At 40.2% G+C, this 16,507-nt stretch overlaps 1 protein-coding gene across 1 annotated transcript in view; it reads left to right on the top strand.

The window, feature by feature from the left end:
- The window catches only part of ZNF407 (zinc finger protein 407), a 476,517-nt gene that overhangs the window by 199,026 nt on the left and 260,984 nt on the right, over nt 1-16,507 (top strand). The window contains 1 exon segment of the mRNA XM_006028300.2: nt 8,940-9,014. Coding sequence (XP_006028362.1) covers nt 8,940-9,014 — 75 coding nt within the window.

Below are 16,507 nucleotides of genomic sequence, written 5' to 3'. Positions count from 1 at the left end.
GAAGGTGAGAGGGGCAGCAGGTAGGCAGGCAGTGGCGGGGGGCAAGCCGCTTGCCCTCTGTTGCCTTCCTGCCCCCCCAACTTGCCCTCCTGCTACCTCCCCTCCTTGGGCCTGCTGCCCCACAGCCTCCTTTCCCTCCCCATCCTGCCACTTACCCGCCAGCACTAGCAGACTATGAGCACCAGCCTGGGGCACAGAGCATGGCCCCAGCCCAGCCAAATGTTGGTGGTGTGATAGCTCCTGGGGGGCAGCAGGCAGGGCATAGAAGCTGTGGGTGAGATGGGGAAAGGAGGGCTGGGGGTCCCAAGGCTGCTTAGGGGAGAGGTGGACTCTTTCTTTTTATTTGAACATAACCATAGCCATGGAGGTTATAAGATCCATCTAGTTTTTCTGCCTAAGTCGGCAGAAGAGCCCTGCTTTTCTACCTAGGGTTCTAGAACTTGGCATCCTGTCACAGAAGGCATGAAACCTTTCAGATCATGGGATATTTTCCACACCAGACTTAGCCCTGCCAGATATTTACTTGAGCCTGACATTCTGTCATGAAGGGCATGAAGCCTTTCAGATTTCTGAATATCTTCCACACCAGTCTCATCCCTGCCAGATATTTACTTCTAAATTAAGTCCCTTGTGAACAGTCATGCAAGAGAGTTATCAGCACCCCAGCTTGGACCTTTCAGATCAGCAAACAGCCATGAATGATGGATTTAAAGAATTTCCAAGGAATTTAGACTAGTGCTGCCTGGAAAAAGAGACCTTATTTGTATAAAAACTTTGACTCTCAGTCAGTCTTTCAATTTTTAGTACCTTTGTGTGCCTTAAATTGGACAGCTGAGTAGAACCTCCTGCCATAGAAACAAAACATGAGAACTTAGCTTAAATAAATGAAGAGCCCACCAACCGGTTTTTAAGCTCCACACCTAAATCGGTAGCATCTTTCTTCTTTTAACATTAAACATGACATCAACATGTCTTGTGTAAAAATCCATTCATATTTGATTGTAACAAAAACCCTGAAGTATCTGAAATCATAAAAATTAAGTATATGACAGTACATTTCATAACTTTTTAACAACATATAATACCTAGCAGTCAAATTTCGTCATTGATATCACTTTTTAAAAATTTAAATTACTCCTTAAATAGAATAATGGATCACGACTCCTTTTCTGACAGTCTTTAATACTTTCTATTTATGTGTTAATTTTAAGGATCCAAGCTTTAGTATATGAATGATCTTTGTCAGTCTTTAATTCACTTCACTTCTTTGTGACATATACCTCAAAAACTCAGGATTTATTTTTTGAATATGTAACATTTGTGTTGCTTGTAACAGACATTATCCATGCTAGGTCTGTAGTGTCATCATTTTAATGGTATACTACATCTGAGAGAGATCATACACTATTGCACTAATGCCTCATTAAATTAATTTCCCCATAATGATTTTTTCTGTAGGGTCAGGCAACCCTACAGAATTTTTTGGCGAGGCCTGCAAAGCACTTTGGTCCCAGTCCCTCGTAATGGGAAAAAGGCACAGGATTTCTTCTATGAGCAGTACAATGAATTCCTTGCTCTCGGTCTCTTGTTGCTCTTCAAAAACGTTTCAGTTTGGACAGCTAGCTGGGAGAACCTAGACCATTATGGTCAAATGTAAACATTAAAAACATGGGTACCATCCTTCCAAAAAATGAGGTTTTAAAATTTAAATTTGGAAGTTATCTTATTTGCTTCTGGGGTTTTTTTAGACTATATCATATTTTCAATCTTCTCGTAGCCATGGGGACTAGAAATGTAATTTTAAAAAATCTAAGATTTATGAATAATCTCCTGATCCAATGGTGGAGCTTGAAGAGACTTCATAGACATTAGGAGCTAGAAGATCGAGTCCAGCCCCCCTGCCATAGGCAGGAAGTCTGCTGGGGTCAAATTATTCCAGCAAGATAAACATCCAAATGCCCTTTGAATGAGTCCAGAGTAGTTGCTTGCATCATTTCTGGGGGGAGTCTATTCCAGACCCTGGACAATCAGACTATAAAGAAATTTTTCCTTATTTCCAGTCTAAATCAGCCTTCCAGGAGTTTGTGGCCATTAGATCTTGTTATCCCTTGGTGGGTCCTGGTGAACAACTGCTCTCTCAGGTCCTGATGTACCCCCCTTATATACTTATAGGCTGCCACCAAGTTGTCCCTAAGCTTTCTCTTCTCTGGGCTGAAGAGTCCCATGTCCCTCAGCCTCTCCTCGTAAGGCTTTCTCTCTTGGCCTTTAATCATATGGGTGGCTCTCCTCTGGCCTCTCTTAAGCTTATCCATATCCCTCCTGTAGTGAGGGGCTCAAAACTGGATGCAGTACTCGAGCTGCAGCCTCACTAAGGCCGAGTAGAGCGGGAGAGCGATATCCCTGGTTTTGCTTGAGATGTATTGGTGGATGCATGTCAGTGCTTGGTTTGCTTTGCTTTGCTGGCCATGGCATCGCATTGGTGGCTCGTGTTCATCTTGTGGTCAATCAGGACCCCAAAGTCCCTTTCAGTCATGGTGCTAGCGAGCATAGCAGTGTTGAGTCTGTAAGTATGATGTTGGTTTTTCCTACCAAGTTGGAGCACCCTGCCCTTCTCTACATTGAATCCACCAGGTTTTGGTCCACCCACCTTGCAAGCATATCCAGGTTGGTCTGTATCCCCTGCCTGTCCTCCAGTGTGACTGCCTTCCCCCATAGTTTAGTGTTGTCTGCGAACTTTGCTAGTCTGCTTCTGACTCTCAAATCTAGATCGTTAATAAAGATGTTGAAGAATGCTGGCCCAAGTACCGAGCCCTAAGGGACTCCACTGCTCACCTCACACCACGTTGATTTGCTCCCATCAAATGGTACTCTTTGGGTCTGACCCTGGAGCCAGTTCCCCAGCCATCGGACTGTGAGGTGGTCGAGGCTGCAGTTCCCCAGCTTAACCATGAGGTCATCATGGGAGTCAAAGGCTTTCTTGAAATCCAGATATATGACATCAACCTCATCTCCCTTGTCCAGGCAATGCATCACCTGGTCATAAAAGGAGACATGGCTGGTCAGGCAAGACCTTCCAGCAACAAAGCCATGTTGGCTGCTATTCAGAAGGTTACCTTCCATTAGCCTGTTGCTGATGGATCCCTTGATTTTCTCCAAGATCTTTCCAGGGATAGACATCAGACTGATTGTCCTATTATTCCATGGATCTTCCCACCTTTCTTTCTTGAAGATTGGGACTATGTTGGCTCTTTTCCAGGCATTCGGTACCTCACCTGAGCACCACAGATTCTCAAATATCTTTGCCATAGGGCATGCTCTGATGTCCACCAGCTCCTTCAAGACTCTTAGGTGCATTCCATCCAGGCCCGCAGACTTATGGATGTCTAGACTCTTGAGGTGTTCTCTCACTTGATCTGTGTCAATTGTGGGCCCGTCTCCCACTTCCTGTCTGATAGTGTGACCCTTTTGGGCAGGTGGAAAACTGACGCAAAGTACTCATTTGGAGATTGGCTTTTCCTTGGGCGTCAGACATCAGCTGCCCCATTTGATCTCGCAGGGGTCCAACAATGCCTTTGATCTTTCTCTGGCTTCCCACATATCTGAAGAAGGACTTTTTATCCTTGATTCTGGTGGCTAGTCTGAGTTCGGTTTTTGCCTTGGCTTTTCTGGACCGCTCTTTACAGGTGCGGACAACTGCTGAGTAGTCCTCCTTGGTGAAGATTCCTGCTTTCCATCTGGTGTATGCTTCTCTTACGTTTCAGGAGGTCCAAAGTTTCCCTGTTTAGCCAAGAAAACTTCCCTGCCTGCTGACTGCATTTCCTTTGGGACTGGATGGACTTCCCTTGCATTCAAGGATTGTGTTCTTAAGGAATAACCATTCCTCATGGACTCCCCTTTCTGGGGGGCCATGGTCTGTTAATGCCTGACTGACCAGTCTCCTGAGTTTGTGAAAGTCAGCCTTTCCAAAGTTGAGGATTTCTGTTTTACTGAGGGATTTTCCTGCCCTGCGTTGGACAGAGAAAGTGATCAGTTCATGGTCATTGTCACCTAGCTTCCCCTCGATCCTCAGATTGCTCACCAGATCATCCCCTCAGAAATAGATGATGTCATGATACACTCAACATTGTAAACTTCAGTAACGTTGCACAGTGGGGTACCAATGGTAACCTGTCTCCTACTGTGCAACATTACAGTAGTCTAGATGACACTGCCTCCTCTGCACCCCCATGTGAACTTGATCTAGGGTCTTCAACATGTAAACAGAGGAACACTCTATAAGGAGGTTAAAACTTATCTGTGGAAGAGGCAAAACTTTCTCATAGATAGATTCATAGATATAGGGTTGGAAGGGACCTTGCAGATCTTCTAGTCCGACCCCCTGCCCTGGGCAGGAGAGAAAACTGGGCTCAAATGACCCCAGCTAAGTAATCATCAAGCCTCCTCTTAAAGACCCCCAGGGTAGGAGCCAGCACTACTTCCCTTGGAAGTTGGTTCCAGATCCTAGCCGCCCTGACTGTGAAGTGCCTTCTGATGTCTAGTCTGAACCTACTCTCTAACAACTTATGGCCATTATTTCTTATTACTCCAGGAGGCGCTCGGGGGAACAAGGTCTCTCCCATTCCCTGCTGGTCCCCCCTTGTAAGTTTATAGATGGCCACCAGGTCCCCTCTCAGCCTTCTCTTGTGAAGGCTGGACAGGTTAAGGTCCCATAGCCTTTCCTCCTGCTGTCCCCGGATCATGTGAGTAGCCCTCCTTTGGACCCTCTCAATGCTGTCCACATCCCTCCTGAAGTGCGGTGCCCACAACTGGACACAGTACTCTAACTGCAGCCTGACCAGTGTCGCATAGAGGGGGAGGATCACCTCCTAAGCCCTGCTTGTGATGCATCTGGGGATGCACAACAAGGTGCGGTTAGCCCTACTGACCGTATCCTCGCATTGGCAGCCCATGTTCATCTTGGAATCGATAATGACTCCAAGATCTCTTTCTGCCACTGTGCTTTCAAGAAGAGAGTTCACCAGCCTATAGGTATGCTGCTGTTTTTTACTGCCCAAGTGCAGCACCCTGCACTTGTCAGTACTGAATCCCATCCTATTCTCATTTGCCCACCCCTGTAACCTGTCCAGGTTCGTCTGTATCCTGTCCCTTCCTTCTAGCCTGCCCACCTCACCCCAAATCTTGGTGTCATCCGTGAATTTAAACAGGGTGCTTTTCACCCCCTCGTCCAAGTTGCTAATAAAGAAATTGAACGGTGCGGGCCCAAGAACCGAGTCCTGGGGGACTCCACTGCTTGCATCCCTCCAGGTCGAATATGACCCGTCCACCAGAGTGAGTCCAAAACTGAAGTGAACTCCCATAGGAAATCATGATCAGCACAAGCGTCACTGCCTTCTGCTTCAAATCCAAGGCCCACTAGCAACATGTTGATTTATTTAAAAAAATAACCATTCCAACCACCAGAAACAAAAATACCTTAAAATCTCCCCAAGCAAAATGCTCTATTAGCGTGTACTTTCTGCCCTGAGGAGAGAATGAGAGAACAGACTCTTGTCTACTCTCTATCCTGACCTGGATCTCAAGTACTGGGAATGACAAAAGATATATTTGGTGTAAATTTGCGACACATCTGACTGTAGGCATCAACACCACAGTCACCTAATTTTTTGATGAGAATGGAGTGAGAGACGGTGTCGAAGGCCTTCCAAAAGTCCAGAAAGACTACGTCCAGCGCAACACCTACATCTAAGGCTTTTGTGACCTGGTCGTAGAAGGCCACCAGGTTGGTCTGACAGGACCTGTCTCTAATGAACCCAAGTTGGTTGCACCTAAGCATAGTCTCCCCTGCTGGTCCCTCGCGGATGTGCACCTGGATAATTTTCTCAAAGAGCTTTCCCAGGACCAAGGTAAGACTAATGGGCCTATAGTTCCTGGGTCTTCCTTCCTCCCTTTTTTGAAAACAGGAACCACATTGGCCCTTTTCCAGTCCTCTGGCACCTTGCCAGAGAACCATGAGTGCTCGTAAAGCCATGCCCGGGGTCCCGCAATGAACGCTGCTAATTTCTTCAGCATTCTGGGGTGGAGATCGTCAGGACCTGCTGATTTGAACACGTCCAGTCCCACCAGAAGACTAGGTCCTTGCTAACCCTGGGCCTGGCTGCACCTTCCCTGGGTCTGTGCAGGATCCCAGTGGGGGAGTGTAAAAGCAACAATCCTCTTTTAATGATGGATCTTTTAATGATAGACTTGAATGGATCCCATTGATGTCAGTCAGTATTACTGAAGATGTTTTTTTAAAAGAACACAGCTAAGTTATGTTATTTATCCCATCCTCACTCATTCTCAAGACGAAATATTCAAAAACAATGGCTATTGGGGCAAATTGCTGGCAGGGTGAAAATAATATTTTGCTACAACCATAATGCTTGCTAATCCCTCATTTACAGGTGTTTGAGACAGCTTGTACCACGCACGCATGCACGCGCTTGCGAAATCCCCTCCAGTATTTGGTAAATAAAGGCAAACATACCTGCTTTTTTAAATGAGTTATGATCAAATTTAGCTTCCAAGTCAAGAAGTTGAGGCTTTGCCTGAGTTCTAGAAAAATAATCCTTTTCCCAAAGTAAGTGCTATCTATGTTTACCATATGCTGTAATGTGTTTTGTGCCATATATTACATTTCTTATGAAAATGGCAACATTCTCATGTAAGGCCTGATTCTGCAAAATGCTGACTACTTCCTGAAAGACTATCAGAGTACTCTTAGCATCCACTAAGGTACTTCACTCTCTCAGGAAGTACTCAGTGTACTTCAGTATCAGCCCCTTAATTCATTACATTTACAAGTTACATGAACGTGGGTCCTGAACCTTTATACAGTATGTTGCAGCAGATTTAATCTTTTTTGCACCATTTTCTTTATGCTGTGGAAAGGCAGCAAAATGGTTACTCATACCTGAGGGTACTGCAGACATTCAGCTGTTAACATGAGATCAGTTGTTATACAGTGTTACATACAGTGCCTTTTCTTCTTCCTTGCCTGTTTGCTTCTCACATTCAGCAGTTTCCCTATTGTGTCCATTGTAGAAATACGTAAATGAATAACTTTGTTATCCGCAAGGCCGTTTAATGTACCCTGACTCTATGAAAAAAGTTTCCTAGGAAATACTGAATAACTGATTGAGAGTTTTGCATTCGGTATTCTTTGCCACAGAAATAATAAGCTGTGCCTCTGAAACTTTGCTTATTTTGTAGCTCTTCATATTTGGTTCTTAGATTATATTTTATTTCAGAAAAGGGGAGAATGGAGTATTATCATAGTATTATTCATTTAAAATGTATTAAGTACACTTACAGCAGCTTAGAAATGTCTCTGTTTTCTGCCCAAAAGCAACATCAGTAAATTTGGAATGCCTTGTACTGTTATTAGAACACAGAATTTTGTCATTACAATTATTTTTCTTATGTACAGTGATTCTGATCATATTTTCACAGTAATGATGATAGGGTGATAGATTATTCAAGTTTCTAAAGATTGTGGGGCCACACATTAATCCCACATGGAAAAAAAAAGAGAATCGAAGGTATTTTAATGTCTTTTTATAAAAATAATGAAATCACTATCATTTTAAAAAGACAGAATTATATTCTTACACCCTGAAGGCTGCACAAAAGAGAGATTCTCTCTAATAATATGAAAGTGCCCAAAGTAGATCAGACATGGAGAAGATACATTAACATATTTGTAAAGGAAAAGTACTCTTTCTTGGCTTTTGTGGCTCATATATGCCATAATGCTACAGTGTTTTACAGTCATTGCATTGTCCATTAGTGCAAACATGTCCAGATGAATTCAGCGTTTAATGTTAAAAATCTTATAACATGCCAGTTTGATTTGTAGCCCTTCATATCATAGAATGCTAATTAAAATCATATTTTGCATATGCCATGCCTTTCATGTACATATGCAAATAGATTCTATTGCCTTTCAGCTATTAGTAATTAACTTTATGAAGGACAGCTGTAATACATAATTAACAAAAATGTTTGCAAGCCCTTTTCACACTGAAAGTTACAGCAGTAAAATTTTTGCTTATCAAGAGAACCATTTTAGTTTGAAGCTTGAGTCTGATATCTAAATTGTTTGAAGCAGTCACATGATATAATTAAATTGATGTTACGGTGTTATCAGTGGAGGAATGGTACTCGATAGGCTTCTATCTATTTCATTACATATGTCATCAAAATTAAATTAAATGAACTGGTTTTTGTTTTGTAGGAGGCATAATGCCAGGTAATATATGTTGTTGTTGTTGTTGTTATTGATGCCTTGGTGCCAGTTTGAACCAAATTCCTGTTTACAGTATAATCACAAACATCTGCTCCATGTTCTGGCCCCCCCCTGCTCCCCACCCCTTCACAAAAAGATATTGTAGCACTACAAGGGTTCTTAATTTTGCCTGTGAAGCTTTTTAAATAATTAATACATTAAAGATTGACCAGACACAAATACTGATTAGAAGGGCATGATCCCATTGTACTTGTTCATGCTGCATTTTTATTGAAGTCAGTGGTACTGCTCATGTGAAAAAGGTGTGTAGGATGGGGCTCTTTAAAATTAAATAATTGAAGACTGAACTGTAATTAGCCCAACAAAATAAAATTTAGTTTTCAGAATGGTACAGAATGTTTTAAATAGTTGATTTGTTTTTCTGATTATTTTAATCTGTTTCTGTCTAAGAAAAAACAGAAGTTTCTGTAAGTCAATATCTGTCATCACATGATACACCATAACATTCAAAGGAGGTTATCTAAACTTAAGGTTTCCTTTGTTGAATTTGTGTTGTAATAAAATGTGCTGAAAGTGCATGCTTAAGAAAAGAAAAACACCCATTTTGTTTTGGTAAAAGCCCATCAAAATTCAACTCTTTTTTTTTTTTTAGGGTGGCATTTGTGATGAAGAAACACCTAAATACTCACTTACTGGGCAAGCATGGCGTTGGTACACCAAAAGAAAGGTAAAATACACTTTATTTCTATTTTATAAAATATGTTGGTAAATACAAAAATATTTTTTAAATGTATTTTCTTGAATTTGAATTGTAGTAGCACTAACGCACATGGACACAAACACACAACATGCCTATAGAAGGACTTACCATGAATTCCTGTCCCACCCACACTTCCCACTGAAAATTACAAGGACTTCTGCATGTATAAAGAATATAGACTTGGGCTGTCTGACCCATATTCAGTAAAGCAGTTAAGTGAATGCTTAACCTTAGAGGTTGTTAAGTCTTACTGACTTCAGTGAGAGCAGACGTACTTAACTGCTTTGCCTTATGGCCTTATTAAATTGGCATTGGCTATGATTGGGTGAGATGTTCCAATTGCATTTATAATGATATTAGAGCTAGGCCCAGGCAATCCAAGACTGAAACAAAACATCCTGGGTTTTGCTTTTGGATTTAGTGCTCTTACATTTCAGAAATATTTTACATATTGTAAACCAAAAACCTGTTTTTTCATTTCCTAAAGTCAAAACCACGAGATGACTGTTGATCTAAACTGCAGATCTCCTTGATTTCCTCAGAATGCTGAAAAGCGAGAAGAGGAATTTGGTCCATGTGTTCTTTTTGGATGGTCTATTGAAGTTGATTTTTTTTAAACAAATATATTTTCTCTGTTTTAACTGTCATACAGTGCTTTATTTTTTAAAATGTAGCCAGGACTATACTGCATTACTGGGTCATTGCATGAAGGATTTGCTACTTATTTATAAACCTGTTTTGCATCATAGCTAATCCCACTTGTGCATTTTAGTAGCTTTTTAAGTAACAAGGAAGTTTACCTCTGAAATCATCCAATTAAATAACTTCTAATATTTACCGGCTTGGATCCAGAATGCAAATAGTTGTCATCAATATAATATTTCAGTTATGAGGCTTTTTGCGTTCTAGATATTTCATTTATTTATGGCGTGAAATGAAAAAGTTAGTTTTGACACCAGGGTGGTAAATCATAAAAAGAATGGGGAAATCATAGAGAGGTATGGCTGGGAGGGACCTGCAGAGGTCATCTAGTCCAATCCCCTGCCTGAGGCAGGATTATCCCTATCCAAACCAGCCTATACAAATCCATTGTCTAACCTCTTCATGAAATTACCATCTGCCCTGACACAACACAAGGCACGACTTAGAGGCAGGAAATCATATAGTTACCTTTCTTAAGCAGTGAACATACCAAACAATATTTTAGTTGTTATTCCAAGTTTTAGTGGATGATAAATTCTAAATAGTTTTTTAATATATTTTTTTAAATATTATTTACAGCTATGTAATACAAATGTATTTATTTTTTAAGCCAGTGAGAAAAAAATATACTCTGTGAGTAGATACACATTTTGGAAGGATCATAGACGAATCTTGGTCAATGATGAGATGCCTAAATTCAGGAAATTTTTGCATTTTATAATACCCTAGGTATCTGGTTTTTGTTATGAAGTTTATCCTGTGACATACTTTAATTAAGGAATGGTGTCGTCTTTAACACAGGCCTTGCAGTTGCCATTTTGATTTATTTCTACTGTACGTAGTCTCCCATGTCTGTTTTTCTAAAACACTAAAAAACCTCATTTTCTTATTAGAATATTGAAGTTGTTAATGTTTGTCGGGGTTGCACAACTTATGCCAAGCTCTTTCTTAAGGCATTACTTTTGTACTTTGTTCTTTTGAACATGAACATTTTAAAACAAAAAGCATTCAAACCTTTAAGATACAAGTGAAAGATTTCCTCTTTAAAAGGAGGAAAATAAAAGATAGCTATAAAATCCCTAGGACAGTACAAAATTTCACATTTCAGTTTTTGTTCAAATCCTGCATAATAACTTTAGAAATGAAAGTGGATCAGGTCTTTTTTTTTTCTGCCCCCCCATGAATTCACCATACTTTACTTTTCAGGTAACCTTACTGTAGAGTACAAAATTAACAGATTATTTTTTAGCATGCACATGTGTTGTATGTATAAAAATATACATATTTTATGGTTTTGTCCCTTCAGGTATTTAAGCCTTTTACAAAGTTTCCTGCACTAATTAGTTAAGCAGAAATTAGTTACAGTGCAATTACTTCAAGAATGTTCAGATTTCCTGTTTTATCTGGAATTTTAAAAAACCAGAAGATACCATTGCATGTACATTTATATATAAACAATCAGTATAAACAGCATGTTCAGGAACATACACATATACATACACATACATGTATGCATGTATGTTTCAGGAATACATGTATATATGTAATGTTTATAATTAATGTTTATATTGATTGTCTTTTTTGGGTGTTATGATATAATTGTGAAAAGTACTTTGTTCTCATGGTTTATAGTTTCAACAAAATCACTCTTTACAAATACATCCTTCTTTAAGGTGCACTTACTATATAATCATCATAAATACTCCATAGAAATAACTTACTTTACCCTTATGAGTATATGTTCAATAAAGTATCCACATAACAGATACCCAAATATACTGTTTGAGCCTGAGGGGCATATTTTAGTGATCAACATCTCAAATGAATTCTTAAAGCAAATAGCTGCTATAATCTAAACCAGTGTCTGGTTTTTTTCCTCCTGAAGTCCTCCTAGATGCTTCTGGTTCCTCGCTGCCTTTACCCCCCCCAATCTCTTCCTGCATTCCTCAAAGGCTTTTTGAATCATCAGCCAGTTCAGGGTTGTAAGAGAATGATGTGATGTGTTCCCACCCGTCACAGGCTTAGCGAGCTGCTTTCACAGCACTCCAAGCCCTTGCTGCCCTGAGAGCAAAGAACCAAGCTCAGGACAGTAACCCCTGTGTCCCAGCTGGTAGTGTACTATGCTGCAGCTATAACCCCCAGGCCAGCATAAACAAGTGATTTTTGAGTGACTTATCCTCTCTTCTTTGGCAGTCCCTTATTCTGTCTTTGAATATTTCTTGTCCACAATACCTTTTTTATCTGGCACTTCCTCTTAATCTACAGCAACATTGAGTAGTAGTGGCAGGACCACAACAGCAATATAATATCCCAGTAGCAGTCCCTTGCTGGTGATGGCTAAGATTTAAGCACTGTAGTCTAGTACAATAAATGTCGAAACATTTCTCTTTTTTTCTTTTGACTTTTTTGGTACTTTGCAGGGGGAGCTTGATGTCTTTTAATGGCTTTAGGAACCAAAGAAATTCTTCATCAGCATGTTGAACCATCACTTTGTGCATAACTGTACTCTAAATTAAATTACATAGTTTTCTTACCTATTTAAAACATTAATGCCTTGACTATAATTTTGCAAGCTTGCTACATTTTAATTTCTCTAGGACAATATAATCAGTTTATTCTTTATGTTTTGAATTTGATTCTGCCCTCTGATGCTCTGCATATTATAGCAAAGACTAATAGAAGTTAGCTAAATAGGCTGTGACAATTAAATTAATAATGCATTTTGTTTGCAAGTGTTTAGTCTTTGTGGTTTGACTGATATATGCAAAGATGGTAATTTATTAAAAGTAAATTCATGTAATTGTACTACAGAGTTTGATGGACCAAAAAAAGTTGTCAGCATAGCTATCATCAAAAACAGAAAACTGAAATAAGTTCAAAAGGGTACATTGAAAAAATGCTAAAATATTGTGCACCCTAGGAAGTTGGTGGTCTTTTTACAAACTTCTTAACAAAGTGTTTTTATGGCAGTGTGACAGCTCTGTGTCAAAGAAAAGCTTTCACAAACTATTGAAGCATTTCTGACCTATTGCAACTTAATCTCTGCTGCTTCACATTCTCCATAAGTATTGTTCTCCTATAGGATGCACGAAAAGAAGATGCCTTGGAGGCTTTGTACAGTATATGCTCATGCAAATTTGGGAAGTAATCATAATCCATAATACAATTGTTACTAAAGTATTTTAATGTGGATGGTATTTGAAGATACAATCTATTTAATAGAAAAAAAATTAACACGGTTAAAATAGAAGTTAGAAACGATGAGTCTAATACCATAATGCCTGTGCATTTCAACAGAAATACTGTCTAGTTTGTTACGGACATTATCAGAGAATAACTAAATCAGAAATAGAACTTACTTTTGCACAAAAAATCCTCTAAGATGTATTTTTTTTTCATGTTGTAGAACTGTGATAGTGATTTATCGTCAGCTTGAATGTGTCTCAAAACTGACATGTTATATACTAAGTTCAAGGCCACTGCATATTTGGTAGTTCAGCATTCTGTCTTCATTGGGCTATAACTATATCTTATTGACAAGAAAAAATATTTAGCTACTCTTTGACTATATTTAGGAGACAGTGGGTATGTCTACATGTTTATTAATGTTGTGTAGCTACAGCGCATTAAATTTAGTCCTTGGTTAACCAAGTATTAAATCAATGTGCAGTAGCTTGCACTACCCCGCAGTAGTGCCAGTACATGGGTTTTTAGTGACGCTTATTACGTGGTAGCCTAATACTACTGTGCAGTAGTAGTTTTTGCCTGGCATGCTACTGTGCAGTGTTGTTTGGCTACTGCGCAGTTAGTGTCTTTTATAGATGCACCCAGTGTAGTGTAATGAAAGGGGAAGATCCAGTAACACTGATGGTGTTGGGTTACAATGTTTTTTAACCCAACTTCTAATAATATCATACTATAATCTCTGTCCTAGTAGCACTTCATTGAAAATGTCTGTTTCACTTACCTGAATATGTATGTGTACATGCGCATGTGCACACGTGCACCAACACACATGCACACATGTGCATGCATGCGCGGGCGCACGCACGCACACATACACACACACGCACACACACATTCTCTTTCCCACTCTGTGAGAGAGAGAAGCAGTTAGTACATAACATGCTTGTATGTATATTGGCTCTTGCGATCATAAAATCACCTTATGAATTTTAAAGAATGAGTTACCTTACGAGTAATTTACTGGCTTCATGGAATGGTTCACATACAAAATGGTTACATAACTAGTGCCGGTGTTTCTAAGAATCTTTTCTAGGGACCATTGAAAAGATGTATATTTTGTATGGTTGTTCTTAGATTCCAAATATTAGGATACAATGGAAATATATGTAACAGGGATGTGTGGGGCGGTGTGTTATTAAAAGTTAATCTTCACCCCAAATCACTGAAGTTTTTGTGACAGCTAAGTCATTTGACCTTTGAAGTTTAAGGAAATATTGCAGTATTCCTGTTTGATTTACTGGGGGGGAATTTTGTCTAGAAAATATCTATATGTTCTGTTTACTGACCCTATGCCCAATCTGTAAAATAGAAAGATGTCATTACAGTTGAGCTATTACAATCACTGTCATCACTGCTAGCCTTAGATATTAAGATCTCAGTAGATTGTTAATAAAATGCATAGGAATCTGCCAGTCCCAAAAAGAAATGTATCCCTCAGGATATTTAAAATTGTATGCCTTGGCATAATTGTTATGGCTAGCAACATCTATGGGTTTCAAATTATCTACAGTTGAACTGAAAGACTGTATCATGTTTTCAATATGCAAGCACCTTTTAATAAACATCCTATAAATAAATGTTCATTACTGTATTATTTGCAGTCTAAATATCCTGACACATTTTTGCAGTAATGGTGCAAGGTATTATACTTCAAAACTCGGGAGTTTATTTGTTTTGCATTGATGCTCCTGTTTTTAACTTAGGATAATCTCAGTCCTGCCATCGTTAGCTGCCTGAGTCATTGTGCATTTTGGAGAATGAGCTACTATTATGTATGTTCAATACCAGATATCTTAAAATATGCAAGAATATTTGCAATGTATTGGAGGGTATGATTAAGATCTAAGAGATAAAAGCTTTCAAAATGATGAATGTGGTTTTGGTGAAACAAACTAAATGTTAAGGGAGGAGTCCAGCTGAAATTTCATGCATGCTTGGAAAAACTCACTCCTCGCTATTTTATAATTAAATATCAATGACCCGGGTGTTTCCATTTTGAATATAAAAGGAGAATTGAATGAAGTACTTCAGCCCTAGTCTTCTAATTCAGTGAAACAATCACTCATCCTCTGAACCACTCCTCCTCCTTTGGAGACATCAAATCTGGCAATAACAATGTGATGCAACCTTATGCACTACTTTCTATACTTCATAACTTGACTACATAGTCATTTAAGATCTGATCAGCAGATCATCTAGTCCAACATGCTGTCTTCTCCATGACAGCATGCTGTCTTCTCAGTGACCAATAGTGAAACAGTATCATACCTTACACCTTGGAGGGAGTTATACCCCCTCATGTCACACATAGTTAACTGTACTGGGGGACTGTGCATGAAAAAAAGTGTTGTTCCTTATGGCTTCTCTTGATAACATTATGCCATCCTTAAGCACAAATGTTTGATTGCAGTGGGCAATCAAATTATGGTAGGTTGCATTATAGCCCATGTTAATGCTCATGGAGATTCCTGTTTAAAAAGCCAACAACAGTATCTCAATAATCTGAAGCAGTGAATTCCAAAGATTTCTGTGGAAAGATTTCTGCTGACCACTTTCTGCTGATCACTGGCCTCGCTTCATATTACAGGGGTGGCCAAAATACAGCCTGCAGGCCGAATCCGGCCTGCAAACTAATTTTATCCAGCCCGTGGCTGCCCCAGCGGCACTCTGCATGGGGCCAAGCCCTGCCTTCACTGGCCCTGCACCCACTGACAGCACTGCCTTGGCCAGCACACACAGCTTCCTGATGGCTGCCCAGATATTGCCTAGCTCCCTCCACCTCCCAACAGCTCTTCCTCCTGCCCTTGCTGTACTGCTTGGGGCAGCAGGCAGCATAGGGAAGTGGTGGTGGCTGCAAGCCAGGCATCAGATGACTAGCCAGGTGTGGTGGGGAGGCAGGGGGAGCTGCAGCTGTCTGGTCCTGGCCCAGTGCATGGGTCTCCAGCTCCCAGTTGCCTTCTACCCACTCCACCCACCTAGCATCATGAGCAGCCACCTGCCAATGCCCAAGTGGGTGGAAGGTGGCCAAGAACTGGAGGTGGAGTCCCACATGCTGGGGAGCTGCCGTCCAGCTGCAGCTTCCCCTTCCCACCTGGCTGGGCATGTGGTGCATGGCACACATCCCCACAGCTGCCACCACTTCTCAGGGGCAAGAGAAAGAGGAGCCACTGGAGGTGGAGATATCTGGCCAGTACCTGGGCTTTGAAAATGCATGCTGGAAGTGACTTTCTGTTGGCTGGAGGAGAGAGAACTGAGTTTGTGAGCATCAATTAAAAATTCAAAATGTACATGAAGATTCATATAAAATACCACATTTGGAGTGCTTAACTAAACAAAATACACCAAATTTGGCAAATAAGTCCTTCTCAAAATAATTATCTAGAATAGTTATAATTAGGCTTTTTTGGCCTGTACTCTGTTAAGCTGAATGGAGTTTGCCTACGTTGCTTCAGTCTGTCTTGCTGTAAAGGAAGAAAATACTGTGCAGGGTGTTTGTTTACATTTCAAATGTT

The sequence above is a fragment of the Alligator sinensis genome, unplaced genomic scaffold, assembly GCF_000455745.1.
Source record: "Alligator sinensis unplaced genomic scaffold, ASM45574v1 scaffold129_1, whole genome shotgun sequence".
Classification (NCBI taxonomy): Eukaryota; Metazoa; Chordata; order Crocodylia; family Alligatoridae; genus Alligator; species Alligator sinensis.
The sequence above is the reverse complement of the archived record's forward strand: the minus strand, read 5'-3'. Positions and strand labels throughout refer to the sequence as shown.